The following is an 18,484-nucleotide window of genomic DNA, read 5'->3' on the forward strand; positions in this document are numbered from 1 at the left end:
ATATGTGGTGCTGAGAATCGAACCCAGTGCCTCACACATGCTAGGCAAGTGCTCTACCACTGAGCCACAACTTCAGTCCTCCCATTCGCTTTTAAAGCCCCAATAGCTAAAATAATACTTGTACACATATTGTAAATGCCTAATTAATATTTAGTGAATGCATAGATTGAGCTTTTTTTTTTTGGTATCAGGAATTAAACACGAGGACCTTAACCACTGAGCAAATTCCCAGCCTTCTCCCCCTTTTTTTAAAACCAAATAATGCTTATATTTAGTTTAAGGAAATGTTTTCTGGGCCCTCTAATTTTGGAAAATACTAGAACTTGTGTTAAAAATATGAAATATATACTAATGTTCATATGATATGTTCAAATTTTAAAAATTTTTTCAATTCATTGAACACAAATGGGTGCAACTTTTCATTTCTCTGGTTGTACATGATGTAGAGTCACACCATTCGTGTAATCATACATGTACATAGGGTAATGATGTTTGTCTCATTCCATTATCTTTCCTCCCCGCCTCATTTCCCTCTATACAATCCAAAGTTCCTCCATTCTTCCCTCGCCCTCCCCCGTTATGTATCAACATTCACTTATCAAAGAAAACATTCAGTCCAACTCCATCCATTTACCTGCAAATGCTGTAATTTTATTTTTCTTTATGGCCCAGTCCTTTTTAATATTTTATTTTGAGACAGGGCCTTGCTAAATTGCTAAGTCTGGCTTAGAACTTGCAATCCTCCTGCCTCACCTTCCCGAGCTGCTGGGATTATAGGCATGTGCCACCACACCCTCCTAGGCATCTATTTTTAAATTAATTAAACTTTGAGAAATTACTTGAATGTTAAATAATTTTATATATGTAAAAGTTTTGAACAGTACTGGCGTATAAGTGCTAAATAATAATTTACCTGCTACTATTATCACTATTAAATTATTTAAGGTCATTATCAAGTCCAATGAATCACTAATAGCCTATAATTAAAGAATTCTAAAATACATATCATTTAAAAATATATATCGTTAAAGAAAAGTCTCTAATCATTGAGTCAACGTGGAGCAGAGACTGCAAGGCTTTAGGAGTACTAAAAAAGCACTATGGTAATGAACATATACAATCCAAACAGCTGAGAACCAGATCTCTGCCTTTGTCTCACAAAGAGAACTTTTGTGTAATGATAGCTACAGGAGTCTTGAAAGAGCTATTTGACTCAGCTTGACTGAAAGAGAGTGCAGAGGGCTTTCTCTTTTCAAAAAACTTCCTTCTGTGAAGATCACTCCAGAGAGCTAATTATTCATTTTCTCCTATTTAAAAACCATGGTACTTCCTGTAAAAAACGAAAACAAAAACAAACAAACAAACAAACAAAAAAACATACAAAAAGAATGAAACACAAAAGTATATAGATAGATAAATTTTTATAAAGCAAATTTCTGTGTGACCACTGTCCAAGCTGAGAAACAATCTTCTTACCAAGCTCCAAAGGTTTCCACATTCTCCTTTCCAGTCAAATCTTCCTTAACCACTATCCTGATTTTATGGTATTTACTTTCTCACAATTCTCAGAGCAAATATGCATGACTAAATAACATAATTTTAGTAGTTTTGAATTTCAGATAAATGGAATACTACAGCATGTATCCTTATTTGTAAGTCTTCTCTCACCCAACAGACTGCAGTATATTTATCCATCTGACTAATGAAGGTGTTTCGGGGCTGTTTCCATTTTTGAATTATTGTGAATATTGCTGACAGAAACATACTTGAATTTGAACCTGATACAATATGCTAAGGCATTTCCATAGGGAACCTATCAAGGAGTAAAACTAATGGTTTGACTAAACTTGAGAACCATCAGCGAAGCATTTAGTTTAGTCAGAGAACATGTGATTGAGTTGCAAAAACTGTTAAAATCTTGCTAAAAATTAATCAGAAGAGAACCAAGCTTATTTCTTAGTTGAAAGAAATTATGTCCTATGTGACCCGCACAAAATAAAAATGAAGAACAAGGCAAACAATGTACTCAAAGAGAGCATAGGTGTGCCAAGATTAGAGTGAATTCTTAAAGCTAAAGACCCATTTTCCTCACATGACAGCTACAACTAACTGAAATGCTAAAGCAAAATATAAATTCAAATAGTACAGCCTGTGTGATGCTGATGTTAGTTACCTAGGGATCCCAAACAATCTGAGGGAACAGAGAGTAGGTAAATATAAAAGGCCTAGATCATCTGCTGTTGTAACGGCCAACTTGTAAATATTTCTAAATCTCACAGTTGGGTTTCAAGAAATAATGTTATAACTAGAACATCAAAATAACGTGCTTGAGACTAAATTTTTAAGAAGGTATGCATATTGGTAATTAAAAAATGAGATAATCTCTAGATCATGAGAAAAATATTGTTTTAACATGAACAATAAAAAGCTAGATAGCCAAGCACATGCCTGTAGTGGCACAAGCCTGTAATCCCAGTGATGTGGGAGGCTGACACAGGAGGACTGCAAGTTTGAGGCCAGCCTGGGCAATGCAGTGAGGTGGTGTGTCAAAATTTTTTAAAAAATTAAATAAAGGGCTAGAGATATAGCTCACTGGTGAAGTCCTCTGGTACTGGCAGTGGTGCGGGTTGCAGGGAAAACAGATCAACCGTCTTTACTGTTAGATGATGGGGAGTAAAAAAGGAGGAAAACAAGTTATTTTGACAAAAATGCTTCTACTAACACCTCTCCATGTTCCTACTTACCCACATGTTTTCTACCTACTAGCTAACAAGTATTTCTATATGCCAGGCATTACAGAGAACTTAGTAAATACCATGTCAGTCAATTTTCATAATAATCTCTGATGTAGTATTACCATCCTATTTTGTAAATGAGAGAATTGAGGTTTAAAGATGTTAATTTGCCTAGAATACTGCCAGGGAGAGACCATATCAAGATCCACATTAAAATGCCTCTAATCCAATTTTAATCATAAATGAAAATGAGCAAAAGTTACTAAAAAGGTCATTCAAAGACAAATATGGGGGCAGGGTTGTAGCTCAGTGGCAGAACACTTGCCTAGCATGTGTGAAGCACTAGGTTCGATCCTTAGCATCACATAAAAATAAACAAAGTAAAGGCATTCTGTCCATCTATAACTACAAAAAATCCTTAAAAAAAGACAAATATGGTAAATAAACTGATATTAGAACCAACATCATGATGCAACAAAAGTAGAAAATTACAATTAGTGTTCAACAGCAAGGCAGGAACTTCTCTCCCTTCAGAGAGTAGCAATTCACAAGGAGAAATACAGCTTCAGGACCTCAAAAGAAAGGCTGTATGTTACAATTACAATAATGCAGACCTTCACAAGGTTATACATTTCTGCAACAGAATAAAATTAGTTAATACAATTCTCTAATGTATCCTAGAATGGACAAACTAAGGACAAAGAAATAACAAATTAGCTCCATCTAGTTTACACCTCAGTTTTCCTATACCAAGGATATAACTAACCTACTATGAGCAGAGAACCACATCAAATGCCTTCCCTTTTTTTTTTTTTTTTTTTTTTTTTGCCATAAATTAACTGTTTTGGTTTAGAGAAATAAATTTTCTTTAAAAAAATGAAAGTTTAACAATCTTTTTCAAGGACAATATGTAATCAGAAAAATCCTGAGATTGTTTAGAGAAACTAACTTCATCGAGGCATGAAAAGTAAACATTCAGTCACACAGCAACACTGATTCAATGCATTCCTCTATATAAGGTAATTTCAAAGTGAGCAAAGCCCTAACAGGAAGGAGAGAAGAAAAGAAACATACAGAGATAGTGACTACAATTTCAAAATGGAGATGGGGAGCAAGGAGAGAATTTTTTGAAAATCAGGGGAAAGCCTAAAAAGATATGAAACATTAAGGTAATTAAATTTTTACCTAATAATAACAAAAATGGTAAACATGGATTAAGAATACAAAGACATGAGGTTCACTTCCGGGGATTGCTAAATCTACTATCACAAGAGGAAGATACTCCTGGGGGAGGGGAAAGTTTGTCTCTAAAAGGTAGACTTCAGAGGAAAGTTTCTTTGGTGCCCAGCAGAAATGTGTCTGCCCTTATCAGGACAGAAAGCAGGAAGAAAAATCAAAGTGGCAGGCAACAGTTCAGAGAAAGTTGACTTTTACTATGTCTATGAAGGGATGGCAGATTTCCACGTCCTTAGATTCTCTACCTTTCGCCCGTCATCTTTTTGCTCAGCTTGCAAGTCAATCTAGTGCAAGAGTTCATGGACATGTAAGAAACAGATTGAGAGGTGCACAATTTCTTGACTCAGCATTGTTAGCAAAACACAAAAGTTTCAAGGTACCCATTAAGTTTATACAGTAAACCTGAAATAATTAAAAATGTGCAGGGAACGTTTAACATGGAGTTCTGACTAAATCAAACTCATGTTCTGAATCTTAGAAGAAGAAAATATTGCTAAAAGCTTTTGAGCAAGTTTTACTTAAGTTACTTTTTAATTCTAGATTTTATGCTATGAAGCTCTTTTTTTTTTTTGCAGTGCTGGGGATTGAACCCAGGGCCTTGTGCTTACAAGGCAAGCACTCTACCAACTGAGCCATCTCCCCAGCCCCCTGAAGCTCTTTTTAATACAGAATATTTACTTTATGGTTAGGGAATTAATTATACACAAAAGGTTCAAATTATAATCTCTTTGCCTATGATTAAGAGCTTTTAGTCAAAAGGAGCATTTTTAAAAATAGTCTTTTTTACCATAAAAGGAAAACAAGTTGAAATGTGTTCCAACTCATTTATTTTCCACAAAATCAATTTGTACTCTTATGGAGAACAATTATGCTCTCTTATACATATAAGCTAAAAAAAAATATCAATATAACAAAGATAGATATAAAGAATCCAAAGGAAGCCAGGTGTGGTGGTGAGTGTCTATAATCCCAGCAGCTCAGGAGGCTGAGACCGGAAGATTGCAGGTTCAAAGCCAGTCTCAGCAACTTAGTGAGGTCATAAGCAACCTAGTGAGGTACTGTCTCAAAATAAAAAATAAAAAGAACTGGGGATGTGGCTCAGTAGTTAAGTGCCTTTGGGTTCATGCCCTTGGGTTCAATCCCTGTACCCAAAACAAAACAAAAACAAAAACAGAAAACACAGAAAAACCAAAGGAAGTGAATTATCTGCTTTCTAAATTTTAAAGCACAAGATGAATTTATTCTATATAAGCACTAGTAAATAATGAAGGCAAAGTAATGATTGCTTTTTAAAAGACTGGAAGGAACTGAGAATATTAAGTACTACAGTATAATAAGCATATACTTTATGATCAAGACCATAAACCAGGCCAGGCATGATGGAACACAACTATAATCCCAGTGGCTCAGAAGGCTGAGTGAAGAGGATCACAAGTTTAAAGTCAGCTCCAGCAATTTAGCAAGGCCCTAAGAAACTCAGTGAGACCCTGTCTCTGAATAAAATACAAAAAAAGACTGGGGATGTGGCTCAGTGGTTATATGCCCCTGAGTTCAATTGTTGGTATCAAGAAAAAAGATCATAAACCAGGTAAGATGCTTATCAGTGAAAATAACAGTCAAAAAAAGAAAGAAAAAAAGTCTGTGTAGGCTTGTCAATAAATACTCCAAAATTGTTTTATTAGTTTTTTTAAATTTGTTTTTTAAGTTATAGATGGACAAAATACCTTTATTTTATTTATTCATTTTATATGGTGCTAAGGATTGAACTCAGTGTCTCACATGTGTGAGGCAATTGCTCTACCACTGACCATAATCCCAGCCCCTCCAAAATTGTTTTAAAAGTGTTGAGGCTAAGTTCACTTGAGTAAGATGTTTGCTGAATTTGCCTTGCTTGTAATAATACTCATTAAAGACAACAATTTCTACAATGGCACCTTGTCATAATATAATGAAAATGTTCCTTCTGACAATAAATTGAGCAAGAAGTAACCTGTACTATTCCAATTCTGGCTGCATAGATTTAAGGAACTAAACAAATTTAGAAAAATTTTAGATACAACTGGGATCAACAATAACCAAACTATTGCTACTTGTTACTTAAAACTCAAACCAAACATTTCAACAATAGGCTTCTCCTTAGTTATATTAGCTTACAGTCTAAACTTTCACTATTGGCGCTCAGAGACTCAATAGTTTCAGATACCTAGGAATGCTTGCATTTTATTTTTTCTCATCTTTGGTCCACATGAGATTTCATATGCTGATTTTTTCTTCTATGTACCACATGTTTGATATTTTCTCATTCCCAATTACATAGTTCCTATAATTTTATTAGCTGTCAAATACTCCTATTGAGAGGATTTGTTATAATTTACATAACTTCTGTGCTCTCTCTTATGTTTATTTGGTCCATTTTCCCCCATAACTACAAAGCAATAAAAATCTCAAACATCTTTTGCTTTATTTAAAATAAACATTGTTCAGTATTAAAACTACAGATATTTTATAATATTACTTTAAATGAAATGTTTGATAACAAATTAGAGGTTAAAAAGCTTTTTGTTTTTTAAATAAGCAAGCGATAAAAATAAAGGCTAGTGACCTCTCATCACTAAAGTGAAACAAGGATTTCTAAAATTGCAACTTAGTAAAACATTCTTGCGATAATTCTCTCTTCTTATTTTCTTGGACTCAATATAAACTTCAAAATAACCAGGGCACTTAACCACTGAGCCATTTCCCCAGCCCCTTTTATGTTTAATTTAGAGATAGGGTCTTGCTAAGTTGCTTAGGGCCTCACTAAGTTGCTGAGGCAATTTTGAACTTGTGCTGCTCCTGCCTCAGCCTCCTGAGTCACTGGCTGTTTCTCAGTTTCTCCTTGTTCATAATAAAGGATGATGATACTATCCCTCAAAAAAAAAAAAAAAAAAGTTCAAAATAAAAATAACATCAAAGAATCATCATAAGTAATAAAAGCATAGTTTTCCTTCTAAAAAACTTAATATTTTAGATTGCATACTCTCTTCCTGGCTTCCTGGATACCAATTACCACTGTACTGGTTTTCCATAAAAGTAAGAGTTCATAATAAGAAGACAACAAAAAGATGCACTAATCTTTGTTTTTAAAGGACAAAAAAAAATGCCATATTCATTAAGTAAATTGCCTCAAAGTAGTATTAAACTTACATTTAATATTATAGTATCTAAGACTGACAAAATCAGAAGTTCTAAAAATATTTAAGGAAATATGAAATTTCCTTAAATATCTCTAAGGAGTATAATATTTGATCTGTTGAACTGGTGTCTGCTATAAATACCAGGTGTGACTCTCATAATTCTCAAGTCCTCCTAAAGTTGTGGATATATATGCATAAAAATTTGGAAAACCATTCACTTCAAATAGAACAGGGAAAAAAGGGCTTGAGAATGTTTGCACAAGAGGAAAAAGCATACACATCATCAGCAATCCTTTACTATACATGGCAATCTACTTGTCACTAACAAAAGAACACCACCTTTCCTTCCCCCTCTAAGCCCTACCACCCTCCCCTGCCCCTCTAAATCCTTTCTAAAAGTTTTTATTTTGAGACAGGAGCTTGCTCAGATGCTGAGGCTGGCCTTGAATTTTTGATCCTCCTGCCTAGTTGCCCAAGTAGCTGGGATTACTGCTGTGTACCACCACGTCCAGCTGAGAATATCACCTTTTTGATTGTTATAGATTTTAGCAACTAAATAATTTTCAGGTAAAAAGGAATTCACATGATTTTTGTTCGGAATTCAGAAGGGGTGTAAATAACCTTGAAAGACAGCCTATCTTTAAAATATTCTTAAAGATAGCCTATACAACTTCCCAACAGGAAGTAGATGACATCAGACTGTGGGACAATCTATTGCTACTCCTTTCCTGGAAATAGAAAGCTCCTGCTCAGGGCCATCTTCAGAATTCAGTTCCCAAACTGAATAACTTTTTAAGGCTTCATGTTCATTTAAGAACTTTAAGAACCTCAAAATTCAAATCTGTGATTGAACTACAACTTAAAACAGCTTGTGATTACCATCTCCTAAGTATTCACATAGAAAGCTGAGGTGCTTGACAGTTCATTTTATTTCCTGCACAGTAATGATTGCTAATTGTTAATTAACAGGTTTCAAATTTCATCTTTGTGTGTAACTAATATGAAAGGCTCTGTGAAGGTTGAAACAATAGGAATATATTTCTCAAAAAACAGAAACAAACAGTCTGAAAGGTTCACTGCTGTCTGAAGATGGCTCTTTGTGTACTTCTGCCATAATAAACACATCAAGATCCTCATTATTCTGCTCACTTTTCAATTTCAATCTCTGACTTTATTAAAATCAATGTGAAAAATACTCTGTACTCACTCTGGCATTCTATGAATTGATGAATAAAAGTGCAGTCCCCGCCACTCTTTGAAAGCAAGTGCTCTAATGAAGAAAGAAACACCTTTAAGGATATAGTTTGTTGCTGCCTTTGAAAACTAACATCAAAGGCAAGAAAACTCAAATGTATCAACTCTGAGTAGGGCTAATAAAAGTTGGATATACATTTTAATATTAAAACGTATTTTGGAATTAAGTGACCGAAAATCATGATTATATAACCATTAATTTATACTCTGAAATAGTGAGCTTTTAAAGGTGCAGTTTTTATCCAAAGAGCTCAAACAAAAAAAATCCAAAACAAAACACCAAACCAAAACAACAAAAAAATACCCAAACATATTGCCCTAAAGAGCTTCTCTCACTTTCAAAATACACCTTTCTCCTGTAACCACAGCTACTCAGGAGGCTGAGACAGGAGGATCAAAAGCTCAAGGCCAGCCTGGGTAACTTAGCAAGATACTGTCTCAAAGTAAAATTTTAGAAGGGGTAGGGATGTAGCTCAGTGGTAGAGCACTTGCAATCCCCAGCAGCATGTGCGCACACGCATACATACACACACACACACACACACACACACACACACACACAAAGTTAAATGCCCCTTTCACCATGAAAACTTAAATATTAAAAATTATATTTCAACATGATGACTATCTGAAAGGTGTGAAAGCACTAAAACCTGCAAAAAAGTACACAAGTCAGCACCACTCTCACTGTAAAACCCTCCTTTCTCTCTTCCATCTCAGCCTACCCTACCTCTTTAATTACCAACTCTGCATGATGATGCCTCATCCTATTAGTTGCCTTCCTTACCTCTACTCTCAAATTTATTATTCTTTATCTAGTTACAAGTCCTTCACTTTATAGTCATCATCAGTATGGACAAAAACATGAAGAAAAAGATTGATATACTTCATGCTTTAAAAAGATTAATGCATTATTTGGTTATGACATAATACAGAGATATACACCGTAAACATAGTGTTACAGAAATTTGAAATTTAAAAATTTTAAACAGTTTATCAGAGTCAACTAAAGCAAAAAGAAGCCCTCAGTAAAATAGTAACTACAAAGATAAAAAGCTATTTTACATAAATTCTATCTAAGCTATGAAACTTTCAAAACTCAAAACTATATAACATTGTGTTAAATATCAAAACTCATTTGGAACCAAACTTTAACCTAACTAAAGGATTTTATGAAACTTATCTGAAGTCAAAATTCAGACCAATGTCAAAGAACTCATATGACATTTACTAAAAAGTAGGTTATCCTAACCATAACCAAGCAAGGTAAACATCAACCTTTTATCGGCTCTGATTTTAACATCTGAACCTGATACTAAAATGTTTTTTTATACTTGTTTAGATAAACTCTAAAATTAATATAAAAAGATAGATACATATGTATCCCTCCTACAAAGGCATCTCCTAACATTTAAGAAAATTGGCTCATAGATAGTATACGCAAAGCTTTTAGATTATGACACTTTCAACATTCTATTACTTGAGTTCAGGCCTTAGGGAGATCACTCCACCAAAGCTACAAAAATGTGTGCCACTGATAATCCAAAAGGAAGGAGATATTTATTGGAGAGATATTTACTGGGTTTCTATGATACTAAATAATGTAGACATGTAAAAAAGACAAATATGGAAATGTAAAGTAGAAAACCACTCTATTTAAAATGAATTCTATTTATACATGTGAGTTTCCTATGGATTTTAATTTTTTATGCTTATGTCATCCATTACTATAGCCACTAGCCAGACATGCTATTGAGCCTTCCAAATGTGGCTAGTTTAAATTGAGATTAAGATTTTAAGTATAAAACAAAAAGACAATGAATTCAAATAGTAAGAAAAAGTAATGTGAACGGTTTAAAATAACATTTTGGGTATTGTGGGTTAAACAAAATATATTATTAAAATTTGTTTTACCTGCTTTTTATATTTTTAATGTGGCAACCAGAAAATTTTAAATTATACTTGTGGCTCTTATATTTCTTTTAGATAGTATTTAATACTCTCTAAGATATGTTCAAATTATGCTCATTAAATAAAATATGAAAAATAGCACAAAACCTTTGCTTTTAACAGCTACATTATACTTAATTTCAAAAGTGGAGTTTGCTACAAGAAATATTAATTTTAACATATTCAGACATCTTTGAAATATTCTCTTACAACCTTCTTGGTGTTTTATTAAAAGAATAATTTTAGTTAAAAACTCATAATATGGTTCTAGACCTTAGTAATATTGGAATGCTTGGTAATTGGTTTGTTATTAAATCACAAGTGATTCAGAATGTTATTAGAGACCTTTCTCAAAAGTTACTATGTAAATCTGGTGTGATGAAGTTTTTGTGTATATTTGGAAATTTACTACTTATCTTCTTTAAAAATATTCTATTAGTCACTTTCCATACTACTCAATTTATCACCACCAAAAGCAAATATGCCAATAAGGAAAAAATAATTATAGCAAGAAGTTACCTTTAAATATTTAAAATCTCTTATTTAATCTTGAATAAAGGAGTCTAAAATATTCTACAATATAAAAACAGTCTACTATTCCCAAATCAGTTGGAACTGGCAAAAATTTCATGCAATAATTTGACAAATCTAAATAGTAAAAAGATGGTTCTGTATATATAAAAGGATTCTCTTAATTGAAGAAAGAGGAGGTTCTCAGTTTAGGTAAACACTAACACTATGAACAAATACAATATTCAAGTCAAGAAAGTGATGAACTGATTAAAAAGTGTACATACCAGAAAGAAAAACAAACAAAATAATTTCAGAAAATACAAAATCATTTAAGGAAGACAAAATTTTAGAAGATAAGCATTAATTCATTTATATCAGTACGCTAAGTGTATTTAATAAAAAGTAACAAGTAGTTTTTCTGCAATGAATATAAACTACACCTTTAAAAATTCTCAAATTGAAATTCATTCGAATTGGAATTTTTAAAATTAATGCATTTTAAAAAAATAAAGAGAACAAATAGCAACTGTTAAAGAAATTTTTTCTTAATTGAGAGTTCCAAAATTCATTATAAATGTAATATTAGGTCTTGACCTTGCAATGCACATATACATGATCACCTGAACCTATTTTGTCAGATCTTGGTTAAAAACCAGCCAAACAAAACAAAAACAAACCACCTCCTAACTTTACCAGAATTTGTTGCTCAAAACTATAAAGATATCCCCTGATATATGGAAACATATGATAATGGAGTTTAAATAGGAAGTTCAGGTATGAGCCTTGATATCTTCCAGTAATTTCTGTATAAAAATTGAGATGAGAGGCACATAGATCAGTATACACAAGAAAATAGTTCTATTCTTTTGGTACTCTAAGCATATACTGCAGAATCTGGCATAGCTGGCATTCGGTCAATGTTGGATGAAAAGCGAAGTGTAAAAGGTAAATAGGGATCTTCAAAGCTAATGTATTATAGAGGCCTTTGGGCAAAAAGTACTCCATGTAAGAGAAAAAAAACAATACCTAGTGGCTTTGAGTTTTGGGGAAAAGAACACCTATGCTACTTAGAAAAAAGGGTCGCAAACCAAGAACTAATAAAGGATTTTTTTCTGATGGCAGAAATGACTGACCTCATTCCCTCTAACCAATAAAACAGATAGAAAAAGAAAGCAGTTTCTACATGTTCAAGGCAAAACAGGCTTTCATATAAACTCACACATTAAAAATGGTTAATCAGAGGCAGAGCTCAATGGAACAAAATGGTAGTCTAGCTCTCTAAAAATTAAAGTGGGAAAAAATATAAGTCATTGCTAATGCTGAACTTTATAATTTTTTATTATTTAATTGAAATTTCCATATAACAAAGGATATCTAATAACAGATCATGGCATCAAGTCTTAGAAAATAAAGGGAAGCCTAATTTTAAAAGACAGAATTTAATAATGTGTGAACGGTATGCTCTGCATTCCAAACAGTTAAAATCTTAAAACCTGAATTTCCTATTCTGCTTAAACAGTAAAAGGCTGTCATGAAAGAAAAATATTTAAGTTTTTTACACTACCTTTTTCTGTGCTCCCATTTATTTTAGGTAAGAAGTCATCAACTTGTATCCCTAGGATTAAGACAGTACATCATTGCCTGATCACAGAAAGTAATATTTTAAGTATTACACTTGGTCTCAAGTGTAATCATGGCATTTTGTATTCCTATTCACATTAAGACTGTACAGAACACTTTATATTTATTTTTATAAAAAGGGTTCAATATGCTATTTTCCATTAATTCAGGCTTGGTGGCCTTCCAATGAACCTCAAAAGAAAAAGGATCCTACTGTTCATGGATTTAAGTAGAACATCTCAGATGCAGAAATTTCATTATCTCAAGGACTAAACAATGGTGCCCACTGGTGGCAATCCAGTATATTTTAAAAGGAAATTTTCTAAGAGTGTAGCTATTTTATACCTAATATGTAAAAGATCACTTACAGAAAATAAGAACCTAATATGAAATAAACAAAGTCAAAAGTTTAATAATGATAAAATTTAGCTTTAAACAAGAAATTTGGATGACACCTACCTAAGCTGCTGCATTCTTTAAGAGTTTTCTCCTGAAGATGTTCTAACCGTACTGTAAATAAAAGTCCAAGAAAAAGATATTTCACAGACAAAAAGAAAAAAAAAATCAAATAAAAAGAATGACTATGTTAGCTAACTTACCTTGTAAAGCTGTTAGCCTTTCATTGGTGAAGTCATTATCAGCTTGCAAAGCTTCTATTTTTGCCTGGAGCTCCTGTTCTTTTTCTTCCATTTCATCTATTTTATGTTGTAATTCTTTCTTCTCAGCTTGTCCCTTCTGTTGGATCTCCTCTTGTCTTCCCTCTGCTACCTGTGGAAGGAAGAAGAAGATTCAAATCTGATGTTGTTTTAAGAGGCCTAAGCCAGGACTGCCTTTATTCAACTTCTAAGGAATGTACATGAAATTATAGAATGTATTTATAATGCCAATTTTTCTAAACCAGCAAAGATGATAGACAAAGACCTAATGTCAAAAGTGATCTGCATTGGGTTCACTCCTTTGTAATAGTACTTATGAGAAAACCCTGTAGCAAGCAAGCAGTCTCCTTAGATGTAGAGATAAAGGGTCAAAATGAAAAACTCTATTTTTTTAACTTTTTTTGGTGGTACTAAGGATTGGACCCAGGAGCTCACACATGCTAGGCAGGTAATCTACCAATGAGCTGCATCCCCAGCCCCCAAACACCACATTTTAAAGTGGGAAGTAATGTAGATCAGTAGTAGAGTGCTTGCTTAACATGCACACACAAGGTCTTGGGTTCAATCTATAGAAAGAGTAATGGAATAAAAAAGCATCATAGGTTAAACAACCACACAGAAGAGAGGTTATGTGTTAGTCTTCTCTAATAAATTCATATCTTCCAGGCACTCAATTCATGGTTTGAATTATATTAATATGGGTCTTCACTAACTTAGTTATAAAGAATTCATTCATTCATTTTACAGTACTGGGGATTGAACCCAGGGAACTTCACCACGGAGTTACATCTCAGTCCTTTTTATTTTTATGTTTGAGATGGTGTTTTGTTAAGTTGCCCAGACTGGCTTCAAACTTGATATCCTCTTGCCTCAAACTCCCAAGTGCCTGGTTCACATATTAGATTTCAAAGGACCAATTAGACATTACTCTATGATCTGATCTATCCTTCTCCTAAATGTCCCACAGCTATAGGGAATGGTAGTGGAAGCAGAATCAACTGCATTCCTGAAGGTTAGCAGGGGTCAAGCAGATTATTCTAAGATTTGTCTGGGCTTGTTCCAGTACTAAATAGCTGGGCCCTACCTTTGGAATAGGATAGAAATAAGTAGTTTCAGGTTAAACAAAACAAAACCAAACCCTGAATATCTTAGGTTTTGTTGATTCTCATTTACTTCCTCTCGTATTTGATGCCAATTGTGAAGCACTGACTCATGTTCATCCTGAGGAAATACATTAGTTTTTACAGGCTTTTGATTATCTATGGTCATAGAGATTGAGCTAAATGGAATAGAAGCATCTTATTTTACAACTATTCATCAATATCTAAACTTTCAAGCTATTCAGTGTGGTACAGACTATTAGCTTAACATGCTTTCAGACTGAATAAATACATACCTTTAATTTATCAGATAAATCTTTAATCTCATTAACTGCTCCATTATATTTATTGGCTAATTCTCTTAATTCTTCCTGAGTCCGCTCATTCATTTCTTTCAGGTGGGTACATTCATCTTCAGTATTACTCAGACTTCGCTGCAATTCAAATTCATAGGCAATTTCTTTTGAATAAATGTACATTTATTATTTAGCATTCCTTCTAAGTTCAATTGGTAAAAAATATAACTCTACGGGCTATTCCAAATCAACATATTTCCTGAACTTTATGTAAAGCTGAGTTAAATAACACAAGGATTTTAATTTTTACTGCAGGTACATATTAAAGCAATAAACAACTAAGAATTAAAAACAAATGTTGGGGGAAGAGGGGACAATTTAATTACACCTTTTTAGCTGTACTGGGGATTTAACCCAGAGGTGCTAAACCACTGAGCTACATCCCCAGCCCTTTTTTGTATTTTATTTAGAGACAGGATCTCACTGAGTTTCTTAGGATCTCTGTAAGTTGCTGAGGCTGGTTCTGAACTCAGAATCCTCCTGCCTCAGCCTCCAGAGCCACTGGGATTACAGGCATCTGCCACTGCATCCAGCTAAGCCTGTAAATTCTTTAAGTAAGTTTAGTAATATGCAGCAATTAATAAAAATATGAGAAGATAGCAACTTCCATTGCTTATTAAATGAATTAAATAACAATGAATTAGGCACTCTGGGATAAGGTCATTACAGAAATTACTCCTATACTAAGGGTATGTTACTATTTAGTTTAAAATGGACATTTTAACCAAACTGAGAGATAATTTCTGTGTTCATTATATCACGGAACAGTAAGACCCATATTATGAATTGAGTTTTTTTTTCCCTAATGTAATGAGAAAAAAAAGTATATATGTATTCTATATAGACACATTTTTTTTTTTTTTTTTTGGAACCTAGAGTTCTATCAGTGAGCTGCACTCCCAGCCCTGAGAATCACATTTTGATTATTCCTAAAAGACCCAGGAAGGGGCTTGGAGATTTTCTCTTTGAGCTTCCAAAGTACAAAACACAATTTTCCTCTCTAAAGGATGTGAAAGTAGGAACATGTATGTAAGTTCTTGGTCTTACAGTGACCAAGAAAAAAACACAAAATCTTATACCAGGAAATCAATTCCCTAAAACATATCAAGGCCATTATATGGAGGCTGAATCCTCATCAGCATGCAGACAGTAAGATTCTCTGGTGAGGTTTTTTTGTTTGTCTGAATCAGGGACTGAATCCAGGGACTGAACCAATGAGCCACATCCCCAACCTTTTTTATATATTTTACTTAGAGACAGGGCCTCACTAAATTGCTGAGACTGGCTTTGAATTTGCTATCCTTCTGTCTCAGCCTCCCAAATTGCTGGGATTACAGGTGTGTTCAACTGCACCCAGCTGGTTAGGCTTTTATTTCCTTAGCCACTGACTTAGGACCAGAAGCACCAGAACTCACATGTATGTTGAGAACTCCTGTCAATAGCATACCTATTCTTCCTCATTCACAGACTGAAAATATTTCCTAACTACATAATAATACCTAAGTTTAAAAGGGCCTGGAATTTTTAAAGTTAAAAAAAAAAAATACTACTACTTGATATTTTTAAAAGTGAAATACCTCAACTTCTGAAAGTTTTCTAACCACTTCAATTTTCTCCTGAAGAACCCGCCTCAGGGACTCTTTGGCTGTTGTCTCATAGTTGTGTTTATCTTCCTGTAATGCTATTAGTTCCTTCCGTAAACTATCTTCTGTCTGATTCTAGAATTAAAAAAATTTACAATTATAGCAAAGTTATTTTTTAAAAAGCTTTTACCACTTGAAAAAACTAAACACATTATGACGCTTTTTAAATTCCATGTTAAAGTACCTCCAAACACAAACAATACTGGCCCTGTATTAACTGAAGCTATATTTAAAAGTTGTATCAGTAAATTATGCCTTGACAAATATGTTAATTTCTGCTTCCAATAGAAAAAAAAAAATCAAAGGCAATTGACAATTTTTCTCGAATATGTAAAATTAATTATTCTTACATTTGTCATATTCTCTGCAAGTCACCATATATTTACATTGTAGAAAAAAATAATTACCTTCAAAAACACCAAGTATTTTGAGGCATATGTATTATCTTCTGGTAAAAGAACACATTATTTTCCATCGTGTTTTGGCAAGAAACAATACACACAAAAGAAACCTTAAATTAATCCAAATCTCTAGAGTAAACTACTAATTTAAGAAGTGTGAGGGGAGCTAGAAAAATGTTTTGCAATAGAAAAAAGACAGTTGTACACTGACATTCATTATACAATTCCTTCTACTTACAGGTAAGTTTGATATTTCTCATGACAAAAGAATACTGAAAATGTACAAAAGTTTTAGCATATACTCAAAATAACAAAAAAATGAAGTCAAAGCTATATTTTAAAAAACCATGCATTTTTCTTTATTTAATAGATTAAGTACCTACTTTGGAGCATGCCTGTAATTGGTTTCCCATAACTTCTAACCGTGATAAGAGTCTATCTTCATCTATTAAAGCCTGTTGAAGAAAAATTAAATACAAATAAAATCCTAGAGTAATTACAAAACAACCTATATATCAAAAAGGTTCTACAGTCATCAAAATAAACAAAATTATAAAACTGACCACATCCACTGTTAATCCTAACTTTTCAACACCTCAGTTTGCTCCCCTCCCACCCCTGCACTGTACTAGGGATTGAACCCAGATGTGTTCTCTAGCACTGGTCTACACCCCCAGAACTTTCCATTTAAAAAAAAAAAAATTTTTTTTTTTAAATTTATGTATTTTTGGTACTGGGGATTGAACCCAGGATAGCTCAGCCACTAAGCCACATCCCTAGCCTTTTTTTTTTTTTTTTTTTGTTATCAGGGATTGAACCTGGGGTGCTTAACTACTGAGCCACAGTCTCAGTCCTTTTTTTTTTTTTTTGCGGTGCTAGAGATTGAACCCAGGGCCTTGTGCTTACAAGGCAAACACTCTACCAACTGAGCTATATCACCAGCCCCAGCCTCAGTCCTTTTTATATTTGATTTTGAGACAGGATCTTGTGAAGTTATTTAGAGCCTAAATGGCTGAGGCTGACCTCAAACTTTCAATCCTCCTGCCTCAGCCTCCCAAATCACTAGGATTACAGGTCTGCACCACCATGCTCGGCCAGAACTATTTTTATTTTGAGACAGAGTCTTGCTAATTTTAACACTGAATTTTTGATCTTCCTGCCTCAGACTCCTAAGTCACTGAGATTCCAAGCATGTGTGCCGTTCCTGGCACGATACCTGTTCTTTAGTTAGAAAGTAACTCTCCCCCCTTTTTTGGTGGTACTGGGAATTGAACCCAGGGTCTCGTACATGCTAGGTAAGCACTCTACTACTAAGCAACATGGGCAGCCCCCTTTGCCTTTTTAAAAAAAAAGACTAGGCGTTCAGGTCTTTTCCCTGACTACATGTCACTTAGCAGAAATTAATGTGCCCAAAATGAACTGAATCCACCAAATACTGGTTCCATGCAACTAAGAGGTCAAGGAATTACATTTAGCAGCTCCAAAGGAATATTTTACAAAGAAAGATATTGGTAAGCAAAGTTTGATCCCTGATGTTTAGTTGTAGATTTACACTTTTGTTTTATTTATTTATTTTTACATGGTGCAGAAGATCAAGCCCAGTGCCTCACATGTGCTACGCAAGTCCTACAACCCCAGCCCCGTCTTTGCCTTAGTTCACTATAAAACTTTTGTTTTAGTTCATCCAACACCTAAGAAATATTAAGTTGTTTAAATCCTTCTTGAACATAAAGGCCACTGGAATACCTGCCAACTGGTATCTGAAGCCTCTTGGGTGATGGCTAGTAGCCGCTGAAGTGTGGCTAACTTCTGTTCCAACATCTGTTCCCGATGTAAGGCCTCCT

The 18,484-nt window shown here is 33.9% G+C and overlaps 1 protein-coding gene across 38 annotated transcripts in view; it reads right to left on the bottom strand.

The window, feature by feature from the left end:
- Positions 1-18,484, bottom strand: part of SLMAP (sarcolemma associated protein) — a 150,020-nt gene that overhangs the window by 41,586 nt on the left and 89,950 nt on the right. For 10 of the 38 annotated variants that reach the window (XM_079116451.1, XM_079116453.1, XM_079116420.1 and 7 more), the window contains exons 7-14: positions 18,387-18,482; positions 17,024-17,095; positions 16,174-16,314; positions 14,537-14,674; positions 13,084-13,252; positions 12,944-12,994; positions 12,429-12,479; positions 8,355-8,417 (exon numbers count right to left, since the gene is read on the bottom strand). In XM_079116451.1, the coding sequence (XP_078972577.1) occupies positions 8,355-8,417; positions 12,429-12,479; positions 12,944-12,994; positions 13,084-13,252; positions 14,537-14,674; positions 16,174-16,314; positions 17,024-17,095; positions 18,387-18,482 (781 nt within the window). The remainder of the gene's footprint in view (positions 1-8,354; positions 8,418-12,428; positions 12,480-12,943; positions 12,995-13,083; positions 13,253-14,536; positions 14,675-16,173; positions 16,315-17,023; positions 17,096-18,386; positions 18,483-18,484) is intronic. The other 28 variants (XM_079116422.1, XM_079116454.1, XM_079116444.1 and 25 more) reach the window with 7 other exon arrangements.

Source organism: Sciurus vulgaris (genome assembly GCF_902686455.1).
Source record: "Sciurus vulgaris genome assembly, chromosome: 16".
NCBI lineage: Eukaryota > Metazoa > Chordata > Mammalia > Rodentia > Sciuridae > Sciurus > Sciurus vulgaris.